This window comes from Hemicordylus capensis, chromosome 1 (assembly GCF_027244095.1).
Source record: "Hemicordylus capensis ecotype Gifberg chromosome 1, rHemCap1.1.pri, whole genome shotgun sequence".
NCBI lineage: Eukaryota > Metazoa > Chordata > Lepidosauria > Squamata > Cordylidae > Hemicordylus > Hemicordylus capensis.
This window is the reverse complement of record NC_069657.1, coordinates 264,426,658-264,451,933: the sequence shown is the minus strand read 5'-3', so window position 1 is coordinate 264,451,933 and position 25,276 is coordinate 264,426,658. Positions and strand designations below refer to the sequence as shown.

The following is a 25,276-nucleotide window of genomic DNA, read 5'->3' as shown; positions in this document are numbered from 1 at the left end:
TTTGGTGAAGTGCACGTGTCTCATCTACATGGGGTATACTGAAGTTCAGTGTGATAATGGACAGTGGTGGTGTAATCAGTCTCCGTGTCCCGGGCACAAAGACTCATAATCTCCTTCCCTGGACATCATGCTCTCTTGCCGCCCACCATTCCTTCTTCCACAGACAGGTGAGTAACTATAATAGGACAAGGGGAGACAGTTGTCTGGGGGCTCAGTGCCTTGGGGGGCCCCCCAGAGGCAAGTCACATGACTGATTCCCCTAGTTGCACAGCCACCCGGGCTTCCTTCAGTTGTATTCATCCTCCAAAATTGATGTGAGTGTTAAGAGGAGCTACCAGAACAGCATGTCTTTCTCTAGTACCATTAAATGACTCACTATGCTTTTTGTTGCCACTATTCAGCCTCATTTAAGATCTCTTTACGTCATGAGCTGGGCTTCAGTGAGAGAGAGCATTTTAAAATCTTGTCTCTGGGCCCACTCCAACATTGCTATGCCCCTGCCCACAGGTAAAAGGCATCTTCCGATTTCTGTGGGAGGCGCTGATTTCTGGGGTGATAATGAGGAAGGCTGCTGTGCTGAGACAAAACTAGGGCACCAGCCTTGAAAGTGAAGGACATATTTCCCCCCACTTTAACCATTATCACTGCATTATAGTGCTTCTACTATCTTCTAAAATACTATCTTCTAACCACCAACACAAAACAACTGTTTCTTACTAACCAATGAACTGAAATATCACTGCAAAGCTGCTTCACAATAAGTAAAGGAGATAAGAAAGCTTTGCTCATAACAATAATAAAGCTATGGGCATGTTGAACCTCAGCTTACCTGCTGCAGCACCTCCGAATTCTGTTGCATGAAGCGTAGTAATCTTTGCCCATCCTGAGAAATCTCTCTACATCTTAAGGGCTTCTTGCCTTCTTTTGCTATGTGCTTGAAGAGGTAGGTGACAATGTAGTCTAAACTAGCACAACAACTGGAAGAGACTATTGTATCTGCACATAGAAAAATGAAACAAAATGTCATTTCTTAAAAATGTTTAATATTAAGATTCTGTGCTAAAAAAAGGAGGTAAAATAGCTAACTAGGTAGTGTATAATGCTTCATCATATCCTTGTTTTTGTTCTGCAGGTTCAACATATTCCAAGCAGATTTCCCCACTACAAGACCTCTTCTCTAACTCTGCAAGGGACAGAGGGACTTCCATACCCCATTGGTATTCTGCCTGGTTTTAAGCATTCCTGCTGAGTGTTACAAATTGCAGGATTCCAGCTGTTTCTTTATTGCTGTGAAATTATGAATTCTAAAGAGTTTATACTTGGAGGAATAAGAAAACATGTTTTTATATCTTTGCTTTAAAATTCAAATTTAAAAGTCTTTATCACATTTTGAATGAAAACCATCACACAGGTTGAGCACCTCATGCTATTCAATCATTAGTGTTGATTACCAAGTATGCAAATAAGTGAATGAAACTTTAGTTGGGAACTGAAATGTTAGGACAACATCCGTGTTGGAGTGGGAGGTGTGAAGCAAAGAAGGCAGAAGCAACTGGCTTTCTGGATACTTAACTGGCTTCCTTTTATTATGTGAATGTAATCAAGAACAATCATGAGCATAATGGTACCAGAGGTTTTGGATTACAAATATTTTAGGGGAATGGCAGCTGGTGTGAGAAACCAGAGCAAAGGATCATGTCACATCTTGTATGATTTGTGTCAAAGGAAACTATCAGAAGGAAACAAAACTAACCACACTTAATGCAACACCAGTGCGTGCTTGAATCACTCATGTTACTTCATTGTTTGCTGCCAGAAAGAAAGGCATAGTTTTTCTTTCTCACATCATTTTATTTGCCCCTCTTTTGCAAGCAGACACCCTGCTCAGTGCAACACTTCAATAGCAAAAATAAATTTTAATGCTCAACAGTCAACCGATTTCAAAATTAATACATTTCCCACTCATCGGTTTTGCCAATTTCTTGGACAATATTCATGATTAGAATTACTCCCTCAGATTATTAAAAGGCTACCCTCTTATGCTCCCATCACACCACCATCAGCATCCTCCAACACATGTTGTGCTGACAGGCTGGTTCTATTCTTGCTGTGCCCTGCCCTTGAACTTAGCAATTCTCCCCCCCAGTTTTTCTTTACTGGGTTCTGCCATCTTCCTTTTCATATGCCACAGATTTCTCAAGCATTGTTCTAGCAGAATGCAATTAAAAAAAAATGCTAGTGGAAATCACTTATCTTCCTTATTTGTTAGAGTGAATGGAGAAGCTGGAACGAGTGCTGGTATGAAAAATAAAACCAAACTTGCATTCATGGAAGCTTGCCATAATTTAGGGATTCAACTTGCTCCCACATGAAGACAATACTGCAGTCTCCACAGACCCTAGGGGTGCAACTCTAGGATCCTTTCAAGGACCACAGAACTGGTTGTGGATGTTTTGTTGTTGGATGGACACATACATGTGTAGCCATTAAGCTGTTAAAATATTCATTTGGAGGAAAAAGGGAAGGTTTATGATAGACTCAATTAAGTGTATCCCCCTCAACTGTGATAAGTGGAAGGCTGCCAATATTTCAGTAAGCATTTGATAACTTCCCTCTTGTCGCCAGAATGTTGATCTGTGCCAATTCTGCTTCATAAACATTGTTTTAAAGTTTACTTGTATTTGAACAATACTGCAATATATTTTTTCCTAAGCTAGGTTCTCCTGAGGTCTTCGGAAATATTTTGCAGACAATATAGCCACAATTAGTCTCAAGACTCACTTAATCATACCAAGTGTGAAGCATTCCTGTAAATTTCTGACAATCCCCATTTCCACTGGCTTCAAATGGAAGTGAATACATAATTCTTCTCTGGAGAGTTTCATTATTTGCAGAACTGAGCTCTACCCATTCCATTCCATTCATTCATCTTTATCATATTAATCTCCCACCATTTTGCTCAGGGCAGTACATATGATTATCCCATTAGCAGCCCCGTGAGGTACTGAATTTAAAAAACAACCAATACCTTACATCATATACAAATATTATAAAATTCATCCCATGAAGAGCAGAGTTGAAGCTTAAGGACACTGAGAGCCAGTGTGGTATAGTGGTTTGAGAATCAGACTAGGATCAGGGGGATCTGGGTTCAAATCCCACTCAACCTAAAAGCTTTACTGAGTGACCTTAGGTCAAGTTACCATCTCCCAGCCTAAACTATCTTACAGGGCTGTTGCAAAGATAAAACGGTGGAGGGGAATCCATAGAGCCTAGCAATTCATATATAACAGCCTGAACTCTAGTTCTACCTGAGGTAATAACCTCAGGCCTCAGTTTCAGGCCTGCTTTACAAATGACATTTGTTTTTTAAAAACATAACCTTAGGCTGGTTTGAATGATATGTCCATTGGCCTGTCCTAATCATATGAGGGAGAAGTGTAGGCATGTACATCTCTTCCCCAACTTGCATACTGTCCCATGAATGCTTAATTGTGGTAGTATTTAATGCGGGTGTTGAGGGGCAGTTAGCACAATCAGATGAAAGCAGGATAGTGTGGCAGATGGGGGAGAGACCACGTGCACCCAAACTCCTCCATCATGTGATTAGGATGAGCTGGTCGCAATATCATCTGAATGGGCCCCTTCTTGAAGCAAGACATACAATGGGATTAATAATCATTTGTGAAAATTACTTTACTACAGATGACTAGTATTTGAAAGCTGAAGCACAGCGGTGTATTCACACAGAATCAGTGGACACATTTCTCCCTACACACATGTAGCTTCCAAGTGCTTCTATAGTTTGAGATATTAAAAGTAGGAAATCAGCAACAAGAACAAAGATAACTGAGAAGAAAGTGGCTACAATATGAAGCTGACTGCAAAGGCACATATAGTAGCTGTATGTTTGCCAAGGAAAAACTGCACCAAAAAAAAGTAGATATTTTATGATATCAGGCACTTGAATGTCAGAGATATTTAACTGGTACTAGTTTAACACTCAGAAGCAAGTCCAGAAAGAATCTGGATTACACAATTATATGAAGAGAACTTACACACAACTGCCAGAAAGAATGGGTACAGAATGCAACTAAATTAGGCAACCCTCCTCAAACAGGAAGTATAAAAATCTTTAATATTGTTTCAAAAATACAACTCCAGTATTTTAAAGGCTGTATCATCTTTTATGTACACAATATATTATCTTTCTCTGTTGCACTCTGCTAAAATGCCCATCACATTCTATCATAAATGGGACTCAAAGTGAGGCTATGCAGATGGAATGAAGCTATGAAGGGGGTCCTGTGGATCTGTATAAGACAAAGGCAACAGGTTTCAATCTGTGACACCTGTGGGGGCAAAACTGGCTTCTTAACTCCAGACCCTGGGATCACCAAGGCAGAAGTGTTCTACTTGGCGATAATGTGGCAGTAGGGGTGTGCACGGAACCGCCACACTGCGGGGTCTGGCACTGGCGTGGGGGGTAGCTTTAAGAGCGGCGGGAGGGTTTACTTACCCCTTCCACTGCTTTCCCGCTCTGGCGCCGTAATGTTACGAGTAATTGGTAATAATATTCATGACCTGGGATGTCTAGTCACTAATTCACAGAGAATGGGATATAAATAATATTAGACAGTTGTAGCGGATTGTGGGTAGTGGAAAATTCCTTTCCTGACTCAGGCTGGGTTACTGGATAATCTCCCTGATCAGTCTAAACCAGATCTGCACCACAAGGGAAGACTCTAACATAGGAACATAGGAAACTGCCATATAATGAGTCAGACCATTGGTCTATTTAGCTCAGTATTGTCTTCACTGACTGGCCGCGGCTTCTCCAAGGTTGCAGGCAGGAATCTCTCTCAGCCCTATCTTGGAGAAGCCAGGGAGGGAACTTGAAACCTTCTACTCTTCCCAGAGCGGCTCCATCCCCTGAGGGGAATATCTTGCAGTGCTCACACATCAAGTCTCCCATTCAGATGCAACCAGGGCAGACCCTGCTTAGCTATGGGGACAAGTCATGCTTGCTACCACAAGCCCAGCTCTCCTCTCCAGCGCTCATCCCTTTCCTCTGCTTGAGAAGCAGACTGGCTGGTTTAAAAATCTTTAACTTTCCAAAACCTAGAAAGAAAAAGAAAATGTTCTGGTAGGGTAAATCCTGCTGCCACCAAGCCACCTTTATAGAAAGTCCTTCCCAACGGGGTTTGGGGTGACTAGCAATCCCTGTTTCACGTTGCTTCCTTTTGCCAGTAGGCAAGAATTAAAACCTCTCTCTCCTGTGCTTCTGCCTGCACATGGAGTTAATTCTTAATTTTTAATTTGGCCAAGCCATCTTTGAGATGAGAAATCCTCCTTATCGCCTGCCCCCCCGCTGGGTTAATAACCAATCCGCTGAGGCTTGTAAAAAGAACAGAGAGAAAAAACCTTTATTCAGTTACTACAGACTGGTTCTGTCTGAGGTTTTTGGCTTTTTAGAAACACTTCAAAAATAATTAGGTGGTTACAAGAAAACTTCAAAAGTGCCTCGATGATGCTATAGCAGCAAACTTTAAAATTTAGTTACTTAGTTGCAAATAACTGATATGCAGAAAATGCAAAGCACACACCCAAATCAAAATAAATTTCCTGATGCAAAGTCTGATGACACAAACTGTTCCCTAAGCTGGGTTCCCAAAGCCACAAAGGCCTGACTTTCCCTTTCCTTGACTCATCAAACTCCTGATGAGAATCAAACCTCCTGCAGATCTCTCACCCTGAGATATTATCCTGTAGCCTCCAGCCATGAGGCATGCTAGTCCGCACTCTCTCTGCCACAACTTCCTTTCTTGTTCCCAGAATCCCCCCCTGCAGCTCTCATGTCCCACCCACCTGCTGGATTGATTGGCCGAACCCTGGAGGTCACTAGCTTGTCAGTCAAGACAGGGGTTCACTTCCTGTTAACTCTTTAGGGAAGACTGGTCACTAAAGTAGTAAAAAATCACAAACCCCTGCCCATTTCAGACCAGAGTTAAGGCTATCTCATTTTAGCTTAGGCTCCACAAAGCTGAGAAACTAGAACCTAAGGCTGATAGTATCTTAACAGATATGCCACATGATCAGTAATGATGTTGTGCAATGTCATAAATTGTGCTCGCTTCCAACTTGTCTTCCATGCACTCACACTTTTCCTTGGTCTTTGAGGCCCAAATCAAGATGGGGAGGATGGAGTGCCTGGCACTGGCACCAGCAAAGATGCCCCACGTTATCCTAGTCCTGTACTGCCCTAGCAAGCATCTGTATTGCTAGAGGAATTATCTGGAGAGTTGACCGGTGACAGTTGGTTTACTTCATTAGCTTGCATGATAGGTGCTGCAGTTGGGAGATGGCCCTCTTTTAGTACACTTCTCGTCCCAGCTCAACAGAAAGGAGGTTTTATGGTGCACTCCAGTAAAGGTTCCATGGAAGCACCATCCGGAGCTTGTCCCAAGCTTAGGGAGAAAGGTTCTCAGATGTTCCACTATCACTGGCTTGCTTCTCTTCTGTCGGGGTCTATAGATTTAAAAGATGCTAAAAAGAAGTTGCTGTAAATTGTCCAGAGATGGAAGTTTGGGGCAGTGTAAAAACATACATACATATCCAAAAACGTAGAAGATAGTCCCATAAATTATAGAAGATGCTAGAATCATTATAGTCTCTGGTCCCTTCCAGTTCTGTTTTTAAAGCCTCAGCTGGCATACTGAGCATCAGAGGAGGAGGGTGAGAAAGACAATGCTCTGGCAGGTGAAGGGGTCACCTTGCAGGGAAGCTTGCCCTGGCACTCTAGGGGCTGAATTATATAAGTGTTCCAAGTTTCTTATCCTGGATCTGGGAATGTGACATTATTAGCAAGGCAAATATAGCAAGGCAATGGCTGCAGATGATAGGAGTTGTAGTCCAACAATAATTGGCAACACATTTGAAAACTCCTGCAATAAGGCTCAGATGCTTTATACAGCAATACAGAAATAGGGGAACATAGGGCATTTTTGCTGGTTCCAGGCTCTCCATTCTCTCCTTCTTGATTTGGACCTCAAATACCAAGGAAAAGTGTATGTGCATGTATGTGGTTTTCATGGTTTGTGAAAAGGAAATGTATCATTACAGCATTGGCAATCCAAAACCCTCTCACCAATGTCCCAATTATTGTTGATTCTTATAAATTCTGTATAATATAATGCAGCAAATGCAGTATATTACATTTTATATATATTTAAAACAGTTGTAGGATATTCTGCATTATAGTGGAGTCTTACAACAGGGTAGCAGAACCAGTGTGGTGTGACTGGTTAGAGTGTTGGACGAAGACTGAGAAGACGGGAGTTTAAATCCGGATTCAGCTGTGAAACTCACTGTTGACTTTGAGCCAGTCACTCATCTCTCGACCTAACTTACATCACAGGGCTGTTATGAAGATAAGCGTAATAACCATGCACATTGCACTAGGTTCCTTAGAGGAACAGCAGAATGTAAATGTAAAATTAAATAAATAATAAAATATACTACAGTATGTACAACAGTATCATGGAAACAACAGAGCCTTGGAAAGCCCCAACACCATCTTGAAAGGCACACATAGTGTGCTAGGAAATATTTTTCTTCCTGCATTTAGGGTTGCCAGATTCAGATGTTGAAAAAAGTCAATATCCATCACAAAAAAGTGGAAATAGAGGACAATTTTCATCAAAAGTCTCACTTTGCTTAAAATTTGCATATGTTTACTGGTACTGTATATGCGTATTTTGATAAAAATTGGATAATTTAAAAATAAGTACACTTCACCACTGTGAAGCTGACGACCAGCTGAGCTGTATGTCTGCTCAGTCTGCTGTCTAGGTGCTGAGTTCTCAAAGCTTCTGCTACTTAACCATAAATTCATCTCCTGGTTAGGTGTGCCACACACACAGTCCTCTGTCCTCTCTCCGCCGCAAGGCTCACCCAGCCTCTTTCCCCCAGCCAGGCCAGCAACTTAACCTTTTGGCTTGACTCTAGGCAGGGCAGCCAGCTAGCTACCGAGCCAGCCTCTTTGGATATTGGTGCAGTGGTGCATGCATGGTCTCCCAGTCGCTTGCTGTTCTCTATGACTACAAACATGTATATACTGCATTTCAACAGAAGGTTTTGCACTGGTTTTCACAGAAAGATCAATAAGATGGTTCCCGGTCCTCAAAGGGCTCACAATCTAAAAAGAAATGCAAGCTAACACAAGCATTTGAAGGGATGCTGTGCTGGGGTTGGATAGGGCCATTTGTTCTCCTCATGCAAAATAGAAGAGATTCACTACTTTAAAAGGTGCCTTTTTACTCAGTTGGCAGGGGTAGCTGCTGAGTCAAGTTAGTCAGCTAACTGCTAACTTCTTACTGCAACATGAAGGAAGCAAGTTGCACCTGCAGGCCTACCTAGCCGTCCTCCTGCATCACGTGGCTCCAGGGGCGTAGCAAGGTTGGAGTGGGCCCAGAGATGAGATTTTTAAATGGCGCCCCCCCCCCAAAGTCCAGGGCCTCCGCACACCCCAGGCCCCCAAGGATTTAAGTCTGATATTTCAAAATAAGTATGCTGCCTGGAAATATGTTTCACTGAATACACACACGCACACTTCACAATATATAGTGATATACAATATATAGTGATATATATATTAAAATGGGCCCCTCGCTGCAGATTAGCAAAGGAGACTTTCAACCATGCAGGGTGAGCCTATGTTTGTTTTCTCAGAATTCTGAACAAATTCAGTCAAGTTTGATTCCAGGAGGTTTTTCACACGAGGCTTTTAAAGCCCTTTAACACACATCTCCTCTGGAATGGAGGTGCTGCATTCACATGTTGGCCAGATTTACCCTGAAGTCCCTGCAAGTTATTGGAGAGCAGTTCACACACAAGAAAAATAAAATAAAAGCACCACACATGCTTCACAGTTCTCACTCAGACCTTCTGGGTTGCAAAACAACTTGAACATAAGTGTATTTATAAATGAATGAATGAATGAATAAATAAATAAAATAAATATAATACTGTTTGTTCCAATAGTTTTTGTAATTTTCTGCCATGAAACAAGCCACTTTATAGGACTTTTTAGATCGTTTTTTTTTTTAAGCCAGCAAATTTTCCAAGCTGTTTTAAAATAAATATTCAGAGACTTCTCAGTCCCACCCCCCATATCAAAGCCCTATGGCAAGCAGATCCCTATATATCGGGGCGGGGGGGCGGGAAAGGTAACCACAAAAAGGAGTTCACACTCTACCTGGCAAATGCTGGTCTGGGTTAAGCAGGGCAGCAAGGGGTCTTCTGCTGCAGAGACCAGTGGTAGCCACTCTGGCTGCCCCCTCCTTCCTGGCTGGCTTGGGCCCTACTCGAGTTCAGGCTTCACTGCGGCCTACACGGAGGCCTCCGTGGAAGCCCCGCCCACCTGCCGATCAGCTGAGAGGCGGGAGAAAAGGAGCTCTTTGCAGCTTGTCTGCTGCTTCGACTGCGGGCCAGGAGGACAAGCAGCAGAGACGGCGAACAGGGCAAGTGGCTGAGGGGCCTTGGGGCTGGGCAGGGGGCAATGGGGAGTCACGTGAGGTGCCTCTGGGGGGCCCCTCCAGGCAGTAGGGCCCCCAGACAACTGTCTCCCCTTGCCCGATCGTTGTTACGCGCATGCGTGGCTCTGCAACCTGCTACGGAAGCAGAAACTCCCCTCTGGCTTCCCCATTGGATGGATGGTCAGTAGGAAGGTGAAGGAGACAGAGGAAGAGAAGCTGCGCATGAGAGCAAAGTATTCTGAGCTTACAAAATGTTCCAGCTGACCCCCCAGGTCTTTGGGCACCACAACAAATGCAAAAAAAGTCGTTTGGCCCCCAAAATAGTTGCTTTTCCTCCTAATGCAAAATAAGTCATTTGGTCCTCAAAGTAGTTGCACATCTTCTAAACATTCCTAGTTGGCAACCCTACCAGCACTTTGGCCATAGAACTCTGTGATGAAGGTGCTGGGAAGGATGACATTTCCCCATGCTGTGTGTGTGTGCCTTTAAAGATGGTGCCAGGGCTTTCTTATTCTTATAGCCCTCCTTACTGCCCCCCAGTGCTGAGAAAAGCACAGCACTGCATGAAGGTGGGAAATGGAGTGGGCCTCACTTAAAAAATAGTGAAAATCACTGATGTATGGAGTTTTCCCACTGTAAAACACAGACACACACACACACACCCTGGTCCAAGGTCTAGGAGATAGGCATTAGCTGTTAAGAACGGCCTTGCTGGATCAGGCAGAAGGCCCATCTAGTCCAGCATCCCGTTTCACACAGTGGCCTACCAGATGCTGCTGGAAGCCACAGGCAGTTGAAGGCATACCCTCTCTCCTACTGTTACTCTTCCGCAACTGGTACCCAGAGGCACCCCGCCCTGAGGCTGGAGGTGGCCTACAGCCCTCCGACTAGTAGCCGTCAATAGACCTCTCCTCCATGAAGTTATCCAAACCCCTCTTAAAGCCATCCAGGTTGTTGGCTGTCACCACATCTCGTGGAAGAGAATTCCACAAGTTGATTATGCATTGTGTGAAAAAGTACTTCAGTTTGCTAGTCCTAGATTTCCTGGCAATCAATTTCATGGGATGACCCCGGTTCTAGTGTTATGGGAGAGGGAGAAGAATTTCTCTCTATCCACTTTCTCCACACTATGCATGATTTTATAGACCTCTATCATATCTCCACGCAGTCGTCTTTTTTCTAAACTAAATAGCCCGAGGTGTTGTAGTCTTGCCTCATAAGACTCTTTGCCCCTGCTAGGCACCTTTTACCGTGGCGATTCTCTTTATTTAGCAGGGGGAGAGTAACTGGCCCTATCCACCCCCAGCACAGTACCTCCAGTGACTGTTGCTGGTGTGCATCATGCTGGTGTTTTTTTTTAGAATGTGAGACCTTTGGGGACAGGGAGCCATCTTATTTATTATTTCTCTGTGTAAACCGCCCTGAGCCATTTCTGGAAGGGTGGTACAGAAATTGAATTAATTAATTAATTAATAACAACAACAACAACAACAACAACAACAAACAAAGGCATGACAAGGTAGCAGGGATGATACACTGGAACATCTGCAAAAAATACAAGCTACCTGTAGCCAAGAATTGGTGGGACCATAAAATTGAAAAAGTTGAAGAAAATGAAGATGTAAAAATATTATGGGACTTCCGACTACAAACAGACAAACATCTGCCACACAATACACCAGATATAACTGTAGTCGAGAAGAAAGAAAAACAAGTCAAAATAATCGACATAGCAATACCAGGGGATAGTAGAATAGAAGAAAAAGAAATAGAAAAAATCACAAAATATAAAGATCTACAAATTGAAATTGAAAGGCTGTGGCAGAAAAAGACCAAAATAATCCCAGTGGTAATTGGCGCCCTGGGTGCAGTCCCAAAAGACCTTGAAGAGCACCTCAACACCATAGGGGCCACAGAAATCACCATCAGCCAATTACAATAAGCAGCTTTACTGGGAACAGCCTATATTTTGCGACGTTATCTATAATAACCAACAGTATTGATGATAAAATTCAGCCATCCCAGGTCCTTGGGAAGGACTCGATGTCTGGATAAAACAAACCAGTCAATAACACCTGTCTGACTGTGTAAACAAGAAATAATAATAATAAAGGTGCTCTAGGCCCCTGATCATCTTGGTTGCCCTCTTCTGCACCTTTTCCAGTTCTACAATGTCCTTTTTTAGATGTGGTGACTGGAATAGTATGCAGTATTCTAAGTGTGGCCACACCATAGTTTTGTATAAGGGCATTATAATATTAGCAGTTTTATTTTCAATCCCCTTCCTAATGATCCCTAGCATGGAATTGGCCTTTTTTACAGCTGCCACACATTGAGTCGACACTTTCAACGAGCTGTCCACCACGACCCCAAGATCCCTCTCCTGGTCAGTCACCGACAGCTCAGATCCCATCAGCATATACTTGAAGTTGGGGTTCTTCGTCCCAGTGTGCATCACTTTATACTTGCCAACATTGAACCGCATTTGCAACTTTGTCGCCCACTCACCCAGTTTGGAGAGATCCTTTTGGAGCTCTTCACAATCAGTTATGGATTTCACTACACGAAAGAGTTTGGTATCATCTGCTAATTTGGCCACCTCGCTGCTTATCATTTATGAATAAATTAAAAAGCACCGGTCCCAGTACAGATCTCTGGGGGACCCCACTTCTCTCCATTGCGAAAACTCTCCATTTATACCTACCCCGTTTCCTGTCTTTCAGCCAGTTAGCAATCCACACATGTACTTGTCCCCTTATTCCAGTGATTCTCAACGTGTGGGTCCCCAGATGTAATTGGACTTCAACTCCCATAATTCCCAACCAAAGGCCACTGAGGCTGGGGATCATGGGAGTTGAAGTCCAATAACATCTGGGGACCCACATGTTGAGAAACCCTGCCTTATTCCATGACCGCTAAGTTTTCTCAGGAGTGGTTGATGAGGAACTTTGTCAAAAGCTTTTTGGAAGTCCAGGTATACGATGTCAACTGGATCACCTTGATCCACACACTTGCTGACACTCTCAAAGAACTCCAAAAGGTTGGTGAGGCAAGATTTACCTTTGTGGAACCCATGCTGGTTCACTCCCAGCAGGGCCTGTTCTTCTATGTGCTTTACAATTTTATCCTTGAGGATGCTTTCCATCAATTTGCCTGGAATGGATGTTAAGCTAACCGGCCTTTAATTTCCTGGATCCCTTTTTGAAAATCGGTGTTACATTTGCTACTGTCCAGTCCTCTGGTACAGAGCCTGATTGCAGGAATAAGTTATATATTTTAGCAAGGAGGTCAACAATTTCACATTTGAGTTCTTTGAGAACTCTTGGATGGACGCCATCCAGCCCTGGTGATGTGTTAGTTTTCAATTTTCCCAGACAGTTTAGAACATCATCTCTTGTCACTTCTATCTGGCTCAGTTCTTTAGCCGCCATCCCCGAAAGCCTGGTTCAGGAACAGATATATGCTCAGTATCCTCTGCTGTGAAGACGGACGCAAAGAACTCATTTAGCTTCTCTGCAACTTCCATAGCGTCCTTAATAATCCCTTTCACTCCCTCATTGTCTAATGGTCCAACTGCCTCCCTGGCAGGTTTCCTGCTTCTGACGTATTTTATTTATTTATTTTTACATTTATATCCCGCTCTTCCTCCAAGGAGCCCAGAGCGGTGTACTACATACTTGAGTTTCTCCTCACAACAACCCTGTGGAGTAGGTTAGGCTGAGAGAGAAGTGACTGGCCCAGAGTCACCCAGCTAGTATCATGGCTGAATGGGGATTTGAACTCGGGTCTCCCCGGTCCTAGTCCAGCACTCTAACCACTACACCACGCTGGCAGAAGTTTTTGTTATTCCCCTTAATGCTTTTAGCTAAATGTTCCTCAAACTCTCTTCTCGCCTCCCTTATTGCTGCCTTGCATTTCTTTTGCCAGAGTTTGTGTTCCTGTTGTGTATGCTCTTGTCAAGCCTCTAAGGGGCTTGTGTGGTTGTTTTGCCAATAGGACCTAGTAAGCTGTCTGAAGCATCCAGTCTGCAAAAAGCCATTAGGCCTAGTTGTGGGCTAGGCCTTTAGGCCTATAATAACCAACAGTTTACTCACACTTTGTGGATATTTCCAGTGCAGATACAGTAGTGCTCCCATCCTTGTTGCCACTGTTAATTCAGCAGGCCACACAGAACATTGGACATGAATCCACCACAACAGCTCCTTTATTATGCAGAGAGGACACTTCAGACAGCTTGCTAGATCCTACAGGCAGAACCACCACACAAACTGGCTTGACAGGAGCATACACAGCATGAGTAATATGGGAACTGTGGGATAAGTTGAGCTTTGTAAACAGGCAATAAGTAGGCTAGGTTTCACTGTGATTACCGCGGTGTTTTTTTTAATGAAATAGGTGTAATTAAAGTGGCCCACTCCACTGAAGTCAACGGGACCTTCTTATTGCACAAGACAAATGCAGTTTTTCTGTCAGCATTGGGGGGATGAGCAACAAGGGCAGTGTCAACTGAGGTAATTTTGAAGAAGCGTGAGGGAGTCTCTCTGTCTGACAGATAAGGGAGGAAGGGGGATGTGGAAGAAAAGGGTACACCGATCCTGGGCAGACTTACTCAGAAGTAAGCCACCATACTGCTTCTTCTCCACATTGCTTTGATCCCCACCTGGATTTCCCCAACCCTCCATTCCATGTCTCTCCTTCCCTGAGAGTTCACTGTCCACCACAAAAGGAATACTACTACTACCACTATGAATTTTTATATACTGCTCTTCAACTGAAGTTCTCAAAGTGGTTTACATAGAAAAATAAACACATACATCGGAATTGCAATATAATCCATCAGCCGGCTCCCCCTGCAGATAGAGGACTGGCAAAACATTTCAGCATTCTGGCTTCATTATCAAAACAGTCACGTTCTGCATAACTTTGCTAGCACGTTACCCATAAACTTTAATGGGGCAGAAAAATCTTAACAACCTTTGAACTGCTTGTCAGAACTTCACCAAACCAACCAAGGATTGCCTTCTTAGACAAGCTGGACAGAGTACCACAATCATTTTCAGAAAAATGTGTACAAAATTTATCCAATGCTGTTTTAAAGTTTGGAGAAAAAGGGACCAGTGTCAATTGTCAGCACTTTTTAACTTGCTGTAGCTGTGGCAATTGGCATCAGATCTCCTTGAAATTCAGCATGTTTGTAGACCGCATCATGTAGATCACACACACCAAGTTTCAAGTTATTAGCTCAACGGTTGTCATGAATATAAGCAAAATATTTTTGAGGCTTATAATGGCAGAACCTTATTTTTGCTACTCATCTTAATGAGCTTGAATTCCCAGCACAGGAAGGTAAATACAACTTGATAGGTAAATACAACTACTTATTTGCCTAATGATATAAATACCTATTTACTAGTTAGGGCTGAGTAAGTTCAGGGCTGAGTAAGTTGATGGAAAGCATACATAAGGACAAAACTGTTAAACATATAAAAGAACAGGTCTTGCTGAAGGAAAACCAGCACATCTCCTGGGGCAAGTCTTACCTCATCAGCCTTTTAGAGTTCTTTGAGAGTGTCAAAAGGCATGTGAATAAAGGTGATCCGGTTGACACAGTATACTTGGACTTTGACAAGCTTTTGACAAAGTTCCCACCAGAGGCAACTGAGTGATCTTAGCAGTCATGGGATAAGGGGACAGGTTCATGTGTGGATTGGTAACTGGTTGAAAGACAGGAAACCAAGGGTGGGAATAAATGAACCGTTTCACAATGGAGGGAAGAAAGAAGTGGCGTCCCCCAGGGATCTGTACTAGGACTGGTGCTTTTGAATTTATTCATAAATGATCTAGAAGTTGGGGTAAAGCAAGAGGTGGGAAATTTGCAAATTGCACCAAACAATTTAGGGTAATGAAATCCAGAACAGATTGTGAGGAGTTCCAAAAGGATCTCTCCAAACTGGATGAATCAGAGGTGTGCATAATCCGTTCAAATGTGAACCGATCCACAACAGCCGGTTCGACCATGAACCAGTCTGGCCTCCAGGAGATGTGGTCTGGTATATGACTGAACTGAACCCGGTTCAGTGCAGGGAAGAACAAATTAAAAAGCAGTTAGTCTGTAACAATGCAATGTCAAGAATAAATTCTTCCAGACTAGTCCTATATTCTTTTGATCAGGTTGCTAGCTCAGTGAATTGGGGGAAATGCTGCGGATGTAAACTTATCTTGTTTTCAGCAAAGCGTTAGACAAAGTTCCCCATGCTATTTTGGTTAGCAACTTAATCAAATGTAGAAAAATGATGATGATGATTTATTAGATTTCTATACTGCCTTTCCAAAAATGGCTCAAGACAGTTTACGTTAAATAATGATAATATTGTCAAGAGGATTCACAACCAGCTGTAAAACCACAGTCAAAGTATTCCATCAATGGCTCCTCTTCAAACTAGAGTGAAGCTTTGAGTGGGGTGCTTCAGGATATTTTCCTGGGCCTGGAATTTCTAACATTTTTATAAATGACTTGGATGGAGAAGAGGAAATCCTCATCACATTTTCAGATGACACAAAACTGGGAAGAATAGCTACAAAGGGATAAAATTCAAAATGATCTTGAGAGTGAAAAACTGGGCTGACAAAATGAAAACTCAACAGAGACAAATGCAAAATTCCAAATTTTGGCAAAAAAACAAACCCAAATGCAGAGTTTGGTTTTCATATTGATTCTGCTGATTTTATATAAACTTTGAACTGACTGCTTGGGGCTATTGAATGATGGATGTTATACTGTTATTTTATCTGTCTCTTTCTGTACTTACTTCTTCTTAAAAACAGGTTGCTCACCTGTAACTGATGATCTGGTAGAGATCCACTGATATCCATTAGAATGGGTTCTGCGCCTGCGCGGAAGCCTTTCAGTGTCGAGTTTATACAGCTCCTTTCAGGCACCTGTGCCCCGCCCCACGTGACTACGTGGCTATTTAAGGCGGGAGAGAGCGCAGGCTGCTCAGTTCCTTGGAGACCGCCAAGGCAGTCGAAGACATGGCTTATAGTACCTTAAAAAACCCATGGTGCACCGCAGAGGGGAGGTTCGGGAGGGTCTAATGGATATCAATGGATCTCTACCAGATCATCAGTTACAGGTGAGCAACCTGTTTATCTGGTACGGGATCCGTTGATATGCATTAGAATGGGTGTTTAGTTAGCTCCAGAAGGAGGAGGGAGCAGTGCTATTGCAACACCCTTTTAAGAACGCCTCTCCCAAAGTTTGCCTCCGCAGCGGACTGCAGGTCAATAGCATAGTGCTTTATAAAAGGTTCCTCAGAGGACCAAGTAGCAGCCTTGCAGATGTCTGGAAAGGACACCCCTGACAAAAAGGCTGCAGAAGTTCCATATGCTCTGGTGGAGTGCGCTTAATAGTCTTTGGCGCCGGCACTCCCTGGATTGAGTAGGTAAGGCGAATTGCTTCGACTAGCCAATGTGACAAGCGTTGTCTAGACAGAGCCTGGCCCCGAGAAAATCCTTTGTACGATATTAGTAACTTCTTGGATCTCCGGAACAGTTTGGTCCTGGACAGGTAATAGAGAAGTGCTCTGTGGACGTCTAAAGAGTGGAGAGCTTTCTCTAAGGGAGTGGACGGAGCACTGAAAAAGGTTGGTAAGACTATGTCTTGATTGACATGGAAGTCTGAGACCACCTTCGGTGTGAACCTGATGTCCGGACGTAGGAGAACTTAATCAGCATAAAAGCGGGTGTAAGGTACGTCCATACGGAGAGCCGTCAGTTCACTCACCCGGCGGGCAGTGGTGACAGCCACTAAAAAGGCCGTTTTCAAGGAAACATGTCGAAGAGAAGCCGTACTCATGGGTTCAAATGGCGGCTCTGATAGCGTAGAAAGAACCAGAGAGATGCTCCACGGTTCAATTGGTTTGCGTACAGGAGGATAGAGATTCGTGAGTCCTCTTAGGAAACTTTTACAGGCCGGATGAGAAAACAGAGTCTTGCCATCCCATCCCGGGTGCTTAGACGTCAGGGCCACCAGATGCACTCTTATGGACATATTAGAAAGGCCGGATGTCTTAAGATTCGTCAAATAAAGCAGGACTTCCCGTATGGTAGCACGCTTCGGACGGAACCCATGCGTATCCGCGTAGGATGCAAATCTCTTCCATTTGCTGGCATAGTTTCGCCTAGTAGATGGTTTATGTTCATTGAGCAGGATTTTATTTAGTAGTTGATTAGCCATGCTGTCAGCTGTAACGTGAGAACCTCCGGGTGTAACATTCTTCCTCTGTCCTGAATTAGCAGGTCTGGACAGTTCGGAAGTCTCTGGTAAGTCCGTGAGGTCAGTTTGAGTAAATGTGGAAACCATGGTTGTCGTGGCCACCACGGGGCAATCAGGATGCATCTCGTTGGTATTTGCAGGCGACGAGCTACCACTCTCCCCACAAGCGGCAAGGGGGGGAACATATAAGAGCGGTGAAGTGACCAGTCGATTTGGAACGCATCGCCCACAGAACGCGGGCCGTGTCCTGCTCTGGAGCAGAACTGTATGCATTTTGCATTGTGTGTCGTGGCGAACAGATCTATTTCTGGATGACCCCACAGGTCGAAGATCCTCCGAAGGCAGAGGTCGTTCAGTTCCCACTTGTGACGGTTTTCGGAGAACGAGCGGCTGAGGCCATCCGCCAACACGTTGTCCGATCCCTTTATGTGTATTGCTATAGGTGTTATGCTGTTCTTGATGCACCAGTGCCAAATCTGAATACTGAGTGCACAGAGCGATCTGGAGACTGTTCCCCGCTGCCTGTTCAGGTAGGCTATGGCAGTGGTGTTGTCCAACTGCAAGTGGACCACCCTTCCACGTAGCATGGGTAGGAAGGCTTTCATGGCCTGAAAAACAGCTCCAGGAAGTTTATGTGTAGGAGACTTTGCCGCGAGAGGCCCTCCAGAGGCCCTCCAGAGGCCCTCCACAACTCCAGAGGCCCTGAGTTGTGGCGGCATTGCAGTGTCCACCCCAGCCCCGAAGAGAGGCATCTGTCGTGACCCACACCAACGGAAGTTGGGCTTGGAACGGAACTCCCCTGAGCAGAATGGAGCATTGTGTCCACCAGGAGAGGGACCGCAGAATTGGAAGCGGTACCGTCAGCAATTTCTTGGGGCTGTCCCTGAGTAGATTGAAAGAGGACAGGAACCACAACTGCAGTTTCCTCATTTTCAGGTGCGTATATCGTACGGTCGTCCTGCAAGAGGCCATCAGACCCAATAGACGTTGGACATGCCACGCTGTTTGCGATGGTGCAGCCTGAAACGTTCGAACCAGCGAAGTTATGGCCTGAAAACAGTCCTCTGGTAAGAATGCCCTTCCCAGAGTAGCACTGAGTTGAGCTCCAATGTATGATATGGTCGTAACCGGCGTTAGGTTCGACTTTTTCCAATTCACTTGTATGCCTAAGTCTTGGAGAAGTTGCAACATATACTTTATCTGCAAAAGTAACTCTTCTCTGTTTGTCGAGGACAGAAGCCAATCATCTAGATACGGATACAGCTTCAGTCCCTTCGTCCTCAGGTGGGCGACTACCACCGCCATGCACTTAGTAAACACTCGGGGAGCTGTGCATAGGCCGAAGGGAAGCACCTGATACTGGTCTAGAGTGGTCCCAACTGTGAACCGTAAATACTGCTGAGAGGAGGGTCGGATTCCTATGTGAAAATAGGCATCCTTTAAATCTAACATCACAAGCTACCTCTCTTGATGGAGAAGAGGCAGGATTTCCTGTAATGTCATCATACGATACCTTTTCACACGGATGAACTTGTTTAGATGTCTCAAGTCCATGATAGGTCGGATCCCGCCATCCTTCTTCGGAATTTGGAAATAACGGGAGTAGAAACCTTCCCGTCAATTTGCCCATCGCACTGGTACTATCGCTTTCTTGAGCAGGAGTTCCCGAACTTCTTGGAGAAGGCTTGGTGTAGCCCTTGTGAAGCGGGGGCCCCTGAATTTTGGTCGGGTCTTGAACTCTATCGCGTAACCCGACTGCACAATTTTCAAAACCCACTGATCTGATGTTATGTTGTGCCATGCATCTGCATGACTTGCCAACCTGATAGTGGTGGTGGCTAGTGGGTCCGGTTGTGTGATGTTGTTGACCGGCCCCGAAAGCTCCCTGGTGTTTTGGGAGTAGAAGTGGGAAGCACCATGTGGGAGCGATGGGCTGCTCCGCACTTCAAAGACGCTGTTTATTTCCGTCAGCCTGTTTGGTGCGCTGACCTGAGGAGAATTTCTCCTTCTGTTGGTTTCCTCGTTTTGTGAACGGATAGTAAGGTTTACGGAAGTCCCTCCGTTCTTGCTGTCGGTACGTAGACCTGGGACGATAAGAGGTACGTTGTCTTCCCCCATAAGATGTAGCAGGGGAGGTCGCTGAAGTGAAAGTCTTAGCGGTAAACTTAGATTTCTTCAACTTTTCCATTGTGGCATCAGTCTCTTCTGAGAAGAGAACCTTACCATCAAACGGTAGGCCCTCAATCTTGTCTTTCATGTCCTGTTGCAGGGTGGCCGAACGCAGCCAGGCATGATGACGTAGAGTGACTGCCGCCGTGATGGAGCGGGACTCAGACTCCGCCAAATGCTTTGCTGTGCTCAATTGTTGACAAGTAAGGTCACCAGCCTGTTACAAAGTCTTTCGAAATCGCAGTTTAATTTCTTCAGGGGACAACGTATCCATAACTTTCTCCAGTTCCTCCCAAATACAGTAACTGTACTTAGCCATACAGGCCAAGTAATTCGCCACTTTCACCGATAAATAGGAGGTAGAATACAACTTTCTCCCCATAACATCCAATTTTCTGCCTTCTTTGTCAGCAGGCGTCGTGTGGCGTTGACTAGACTTGGAGGAGGTGGCACAATCGATAACTAAAGGATTTGGGACAGGGTGCTTAAACAGGTAGGTATTATCCTGTTCCTGAACCTGATACAGACCTTCCAGCCTTTTAGATGTTGGTGTCAAAGTATGGGGAACCTCCCAAGTGCACTGAGCAGCATTGGAAATGATCGGTAAGAGAGGAAGTGCCACAGGCTGCACCGATTGTGACATCTGCATAAAATTATAGACCGGATCATCTATAGTTTTAAGTTGTGATGTAAGATCCAGACCTAACGCATTGGCCATGAGTTTCACATGGGAATGGTAAGCCTTTAATTCCTCTGTCGGCAACACATGGGAAGGCGTTGCCACATCTGGAGACGGGTCCAATTCCACAGTTTCTGTCTCTGATTCGAAATCTGACGACCCATGGTGAATTTTTTCTGAATCCGGATCTGAAATGGAGTGGTGCGTCGGAAGCCTAGGAGACATCTGCCTCCGTGCTAATGGTGTCGGTAAAGGGTCAGTCTGTGAGCTGGCGTTAGCGTAATGTCTTGAAATCGTCTGAGTTTGAGCCTAAATGTGTTGAGTCTTTGTTTGGGTGCTCACACTAGTGAACAGCCTGTCTCGGGGAGGTGGAGCAGTACCCGTTGCTAAAGCAGGAGTCTGTCTTGAGGCTAGCCCACCCTGCCAAGCACGGTGCTCTTGAAAGTCATATCCCGCACCAGGGGATGTGGTTCCCGGTAAGGCAGTCTCCGCAGAAGGCGATGCTCGGTGGCTAAAACCACAAGTGTGCCAAGGTGTCGGAGTTGCCAGTTGTCCAGCAGTGAGCATACGCGGGTTAGAGGCGGAAGTATCCTCTTCAGAACGCAGGAAACCTCTGAAAGTAGACGGCGTATTGGTATTTGAGTCCAGCAGTCTCAGCAGAGGATCTAGATGAGGTGGGTCGTCCCCCGCTTTTTCTGCATCCATAGCGAAAGTCATCGGAGCTCGAAATCGCGGGGGGTCACAGCCGTAACATTCGTTGGTGTATTTAGCGTGGACATATGGTCCTCATCTCTCGAGGTGGACGGTGAGCGGATCGGAGTTGGAGCAGGCACCAGATCCCTGGTGGCCGATATCGAAAAAGCAGCTGGCAGCACCATCGATGCCGAGGCTGGTGCATGCCATGGCTCGTCCAAAGAGTCTGTCGGTATCAACGCTGAGGAGGCCTGTCTCAATGTCGAGGCGTCCGGCGTCGAACGAGTCTCTACAACTTCGGTCGGTATCAAGACTGTCGATATGGAGGTCGTCGATGTTGAGTTAGAAGGAGGCTTCGGCGTCGATAAAGGTTGAGGTGGAGCCCCCGATGTCGAAGGAGCGCTCGATACTGGAGGTTGCGTCGGTAGCGAGGACGCAGTCGAGTCTTCTGGAACCGCCGCTCTCGATGCCGAAATGAAGACCACGTCTTGGGCAGTGCCCGGAGAGGGCGTCGACTCCGACTGAGTTCGATGCCGTGCCTTTTTGGCGGGAACACCCGCGGTGGCCATTTTCTCGCCCGGCCTTTTGGAGGACTTAGGGGACTTCCTGGGGAGCTTCGAAGTTTTAGACTGGGCGTGACCCAGGTCCTTCGAGCTATGCTCCTGAGGAGATTTCGAGGACGGCCCCACCAGAACATCATCATACAAGGCAGCACGCAAACGGAGCTCACGATTCCTTCTGGTCTGCTTTGAAAAGGACTGACAAATTTTACAAGCAGAAGTTTTATGGGCTTCCCCCATTTTCCCACCGGGGCATCCATGTTACTCACTATCCGAGGTCAGTAGCCAGAGAAACAGTCCGATCTTTCGCCAAGTTAGAGGGATTAGACAAGCCAAATACAGTCTGGGTCAAACGAAGTAATCAAGGAAGCCGCAAGAGTAGTCCAAAAACGGTCCGTAGTTAAATATTCAATGAAGCCAAAAACAAAAGTAGCCAAGGAAACAAGCGCGAAGGAGCTGCAGAACCAAGTGATTTCCACGGCGGTCGCAAAAGAACTGAGCAGCCTGCGCTCTCTCCTGCCTTAAATAGCCACGTAGTCACGTGGGGCGGGGCGCAGGCGCCTGAAAGGAGCTGTATAAACTCGACACCAAGAGGCTTCCGTGCAGGTGCAGAACCCATTCTAATGCATATCAATGGATCCCGTACCAGATCCTGGAGTTCTTGTTTTAATGTTTCTATTATTTTAATTGCCAACGACTCTGGGCAAAATGCTGTATTTTTTAAAAAATGGCATGCAAGTGCAAATTAACAAATATTTGAAATATCTGAAATGCGATCTGTATGGGGCTGCCTTTGTACATAGTCCAAAAACTGCAGTTGGTGCAGAATGCGGCAGCCAGTTTGGTCTCTGGGTCTTCTAGGAGAGACCATATTACTCCTGCGTTTAAAGAATTACACTGGCTTGCCAATATGTTTCCGGGCAAAATACAAGGTGATGGTTATTACCTATATAAAGCTCTATACATAGGAACATAGGAAACTGCCATATACTGAGTCAGACCACTGGTCTATCTAGCTCAGTATTGTCTTCACAGACTGGCAGCGGCTTCTCCAAGGTTGCAGGCAGGAATCTCTCGCAGCCCTATCTCGGAGAAGCCAGGGAGGGAGCTTGGAACCTCAGATGCTCTTCCCAGAGCGGCACCATCCCCTGAGGGGAATATCTTACAGCACTCACACATCAAGTCTCTCATTCAGATGCAACCAGGGCAGACCCTGCTTAGCTATGGGGACAAGTCATGCTTGCTACCACAAGACCAGCTCTCCTCTCCTCTCTCTCTCCTCTCCTATACAGCTTAGGCCCTGGGTATTTAAGAGAATGTTTTTTTCACCATGATCCCCACCGCCTGTTAAGATCATCTGGAGAGGTTCGTCTGTGGTTGCTGTCAACCCGTCGGGTGGCTACTTGGGAAGAGGCCTTCTCCGTTGCTGCCCCTGGACATTGGAATGAGCTCCCTGTTGAAATAAGGGCCTCCCCATCTTTTAAAAAGGCACTGAAGACACATTTATTCACCCAGGACTTTAATTAGATTTATAGTTTTAATATTGAGTTTAAAACTATTTTAATGTTAATGATTTTAATGTTTAAATGATTTTAATTCGATACAAGTTCGATCCTGACCAGGGGCTCAAGGTTGACTCAGCCTTCCATCCTTCCGAGGTCGGTAAAATGAGTACCCAGAATGTTGGGGGCAATATGCTAAATCATTGTAAACCGCTTAGAGAGCTCCGGCTATAGAGCGGTAGATAAATGTAAGTGCTATTGCTATTGCTAATTGATTTAATATTTAAATGTAAACCGCCCAGAGATGCAAGTTTTGGGCTGTATAGATATACAAACAAACAATCAATTTCAGCTTGAAATATGCGTTATGTACTGTACAAAGTTTTAGCTAAAACAACTATCAGGTCTGTAGCCATCATTTTAAAGCAGCACATTCCTTAACTATTTTGCTGCTGCTGAATAACTGTGGTGGGGGGAGATCCTATTTATGTGAACATTGCAGGATCAGGACCATTATGGTTTCTGTACTAAGTTTCTTACCTTGTAACTGCATATGAAAGTAATGAACATCAGCTTCAAGAAATGTATTTGGAAATGCATATTTCATAAGCGGGTTTTGCAGTACTTTTAAACCAGTGCTTTGACTCTATTTGTTTTAAAATTGAATAACACAAAGTAAATCACTAACGTCCATTTAGAAACCAGTAGCTGCTCTAAACATGCTGATACTGTACAAGCAGATATTTTATATTCTTCTGTAAGTGATCTTAGCAGCACAGTGGAGAGGTCTACCCTCTCATCTGCTCACGAGGATGCAATTTAAGTATTAAGAGCTACTTATATTTTCCCATAACTGTATATCAAAGTTGCTTGTGGCACTCATTTTTCTCCTTATTGCAAGGACGCAACAGAAGGGAATGTTATGCAAGACCCCCACACCAATCTAATGGATGAGAAGGATCATTTGTTGAAGTCGAATGGACACCTTATTGCATTTTACTCAAGGTGGACAGACAAACCAACAACCTGCAAGTTAAGGGGGACAAATGAAAATTGTTGCTCTGGTAAACAGGGGGAAGAAGAGAAATGTCTATAGCAGAGCTATCATGGAAAATCTGTTAGGCTGCCTTCAATAATGAGAAGAGGATGTTTGTTTTTTGCCAGCTTCCTTTTACCTAAGCACCAAGTAGGTGCTGCTATTAAAAATATTTGAAAAGGGACTAATTGGCTTTAACAGTAACAGTTTGTGAATAAGCAGAGATGGAAAAATGATTTAAAGCTGCTTGACAAAACTATTGAGCGGGCCATAATTTAAGAGCTTTATTTTGTTCAAGACAAAGACAAAGATACAGCAAAGAAGTTTAAGTGCAAAATTCTCTGACCAGTTTCCTTTCACACAGTGCCAGAATGATCTCCTTTAAGAGTCAACTTGAAAAGTAAACATATTAATCTATTTAACATCTAATAAAAATGGCCGGACATAGAAGACGTTATGCTTTCATTTTGGTTAATGAATGGCAATATGGTATCAATCATAAGAGAATTAGAAAGGCTTCACATGGCGATTAGCAAAAAACATGTCATACAGGATACATTAAAAGGTTCCAATCCACTGAGTCAGCTGTGAAAAAGCCAGGTAAACACTTTAGAAAAGGACTCTCGAAGTGTTTATCCTTACTATGAAGTCTAGATGAGGACTTCCATTACACATGATTTACAACCAAAGTATTCCTAAGGAATAAATATTATTGCAGAGTATGGAATATAAAGTGTGGAACCATGACACACAAACAGTATTTCTATTGAGAAATTTTAAAGAACTGTTTTAAGATGTGGGTGGTTTCCATATTTTTGGTTCCAGT

General features: G+C 44.5%; 1 protein-coding gene across 11 annotated transcripts in view; it reads right to left on the bottom strand.

The window, feature by feature from the left end:
* The window catches only part of RANBP17 (RAN binding protein 17), a 352,447-nt gene that overhangs the window by 70,106 nt on the left and 257,065 nt on the right, over window positions 1-25,276 (bottom strand). For 10 of the 11 annotated variants that reach the window (XR_008313461.1, XR_008313459.1, XR_008313462.1 and 7 more), the window contains one exon: window positions 830-996. Coding sequence is in view for 3 of the 11 variants with exons in the window: in XM_053284861.1 (XP_053140836.1) it covers window positions 830-996 (167 nt within the window). In the remaining 8 variants the exon portion in view is untranslated. Of the gene's footprint in view, window positions 1-829; window positions 997-25,276 lie in introns of those variants that run through there. The other variant, XM_053284863.1, reaches the window with a different exon arrangement.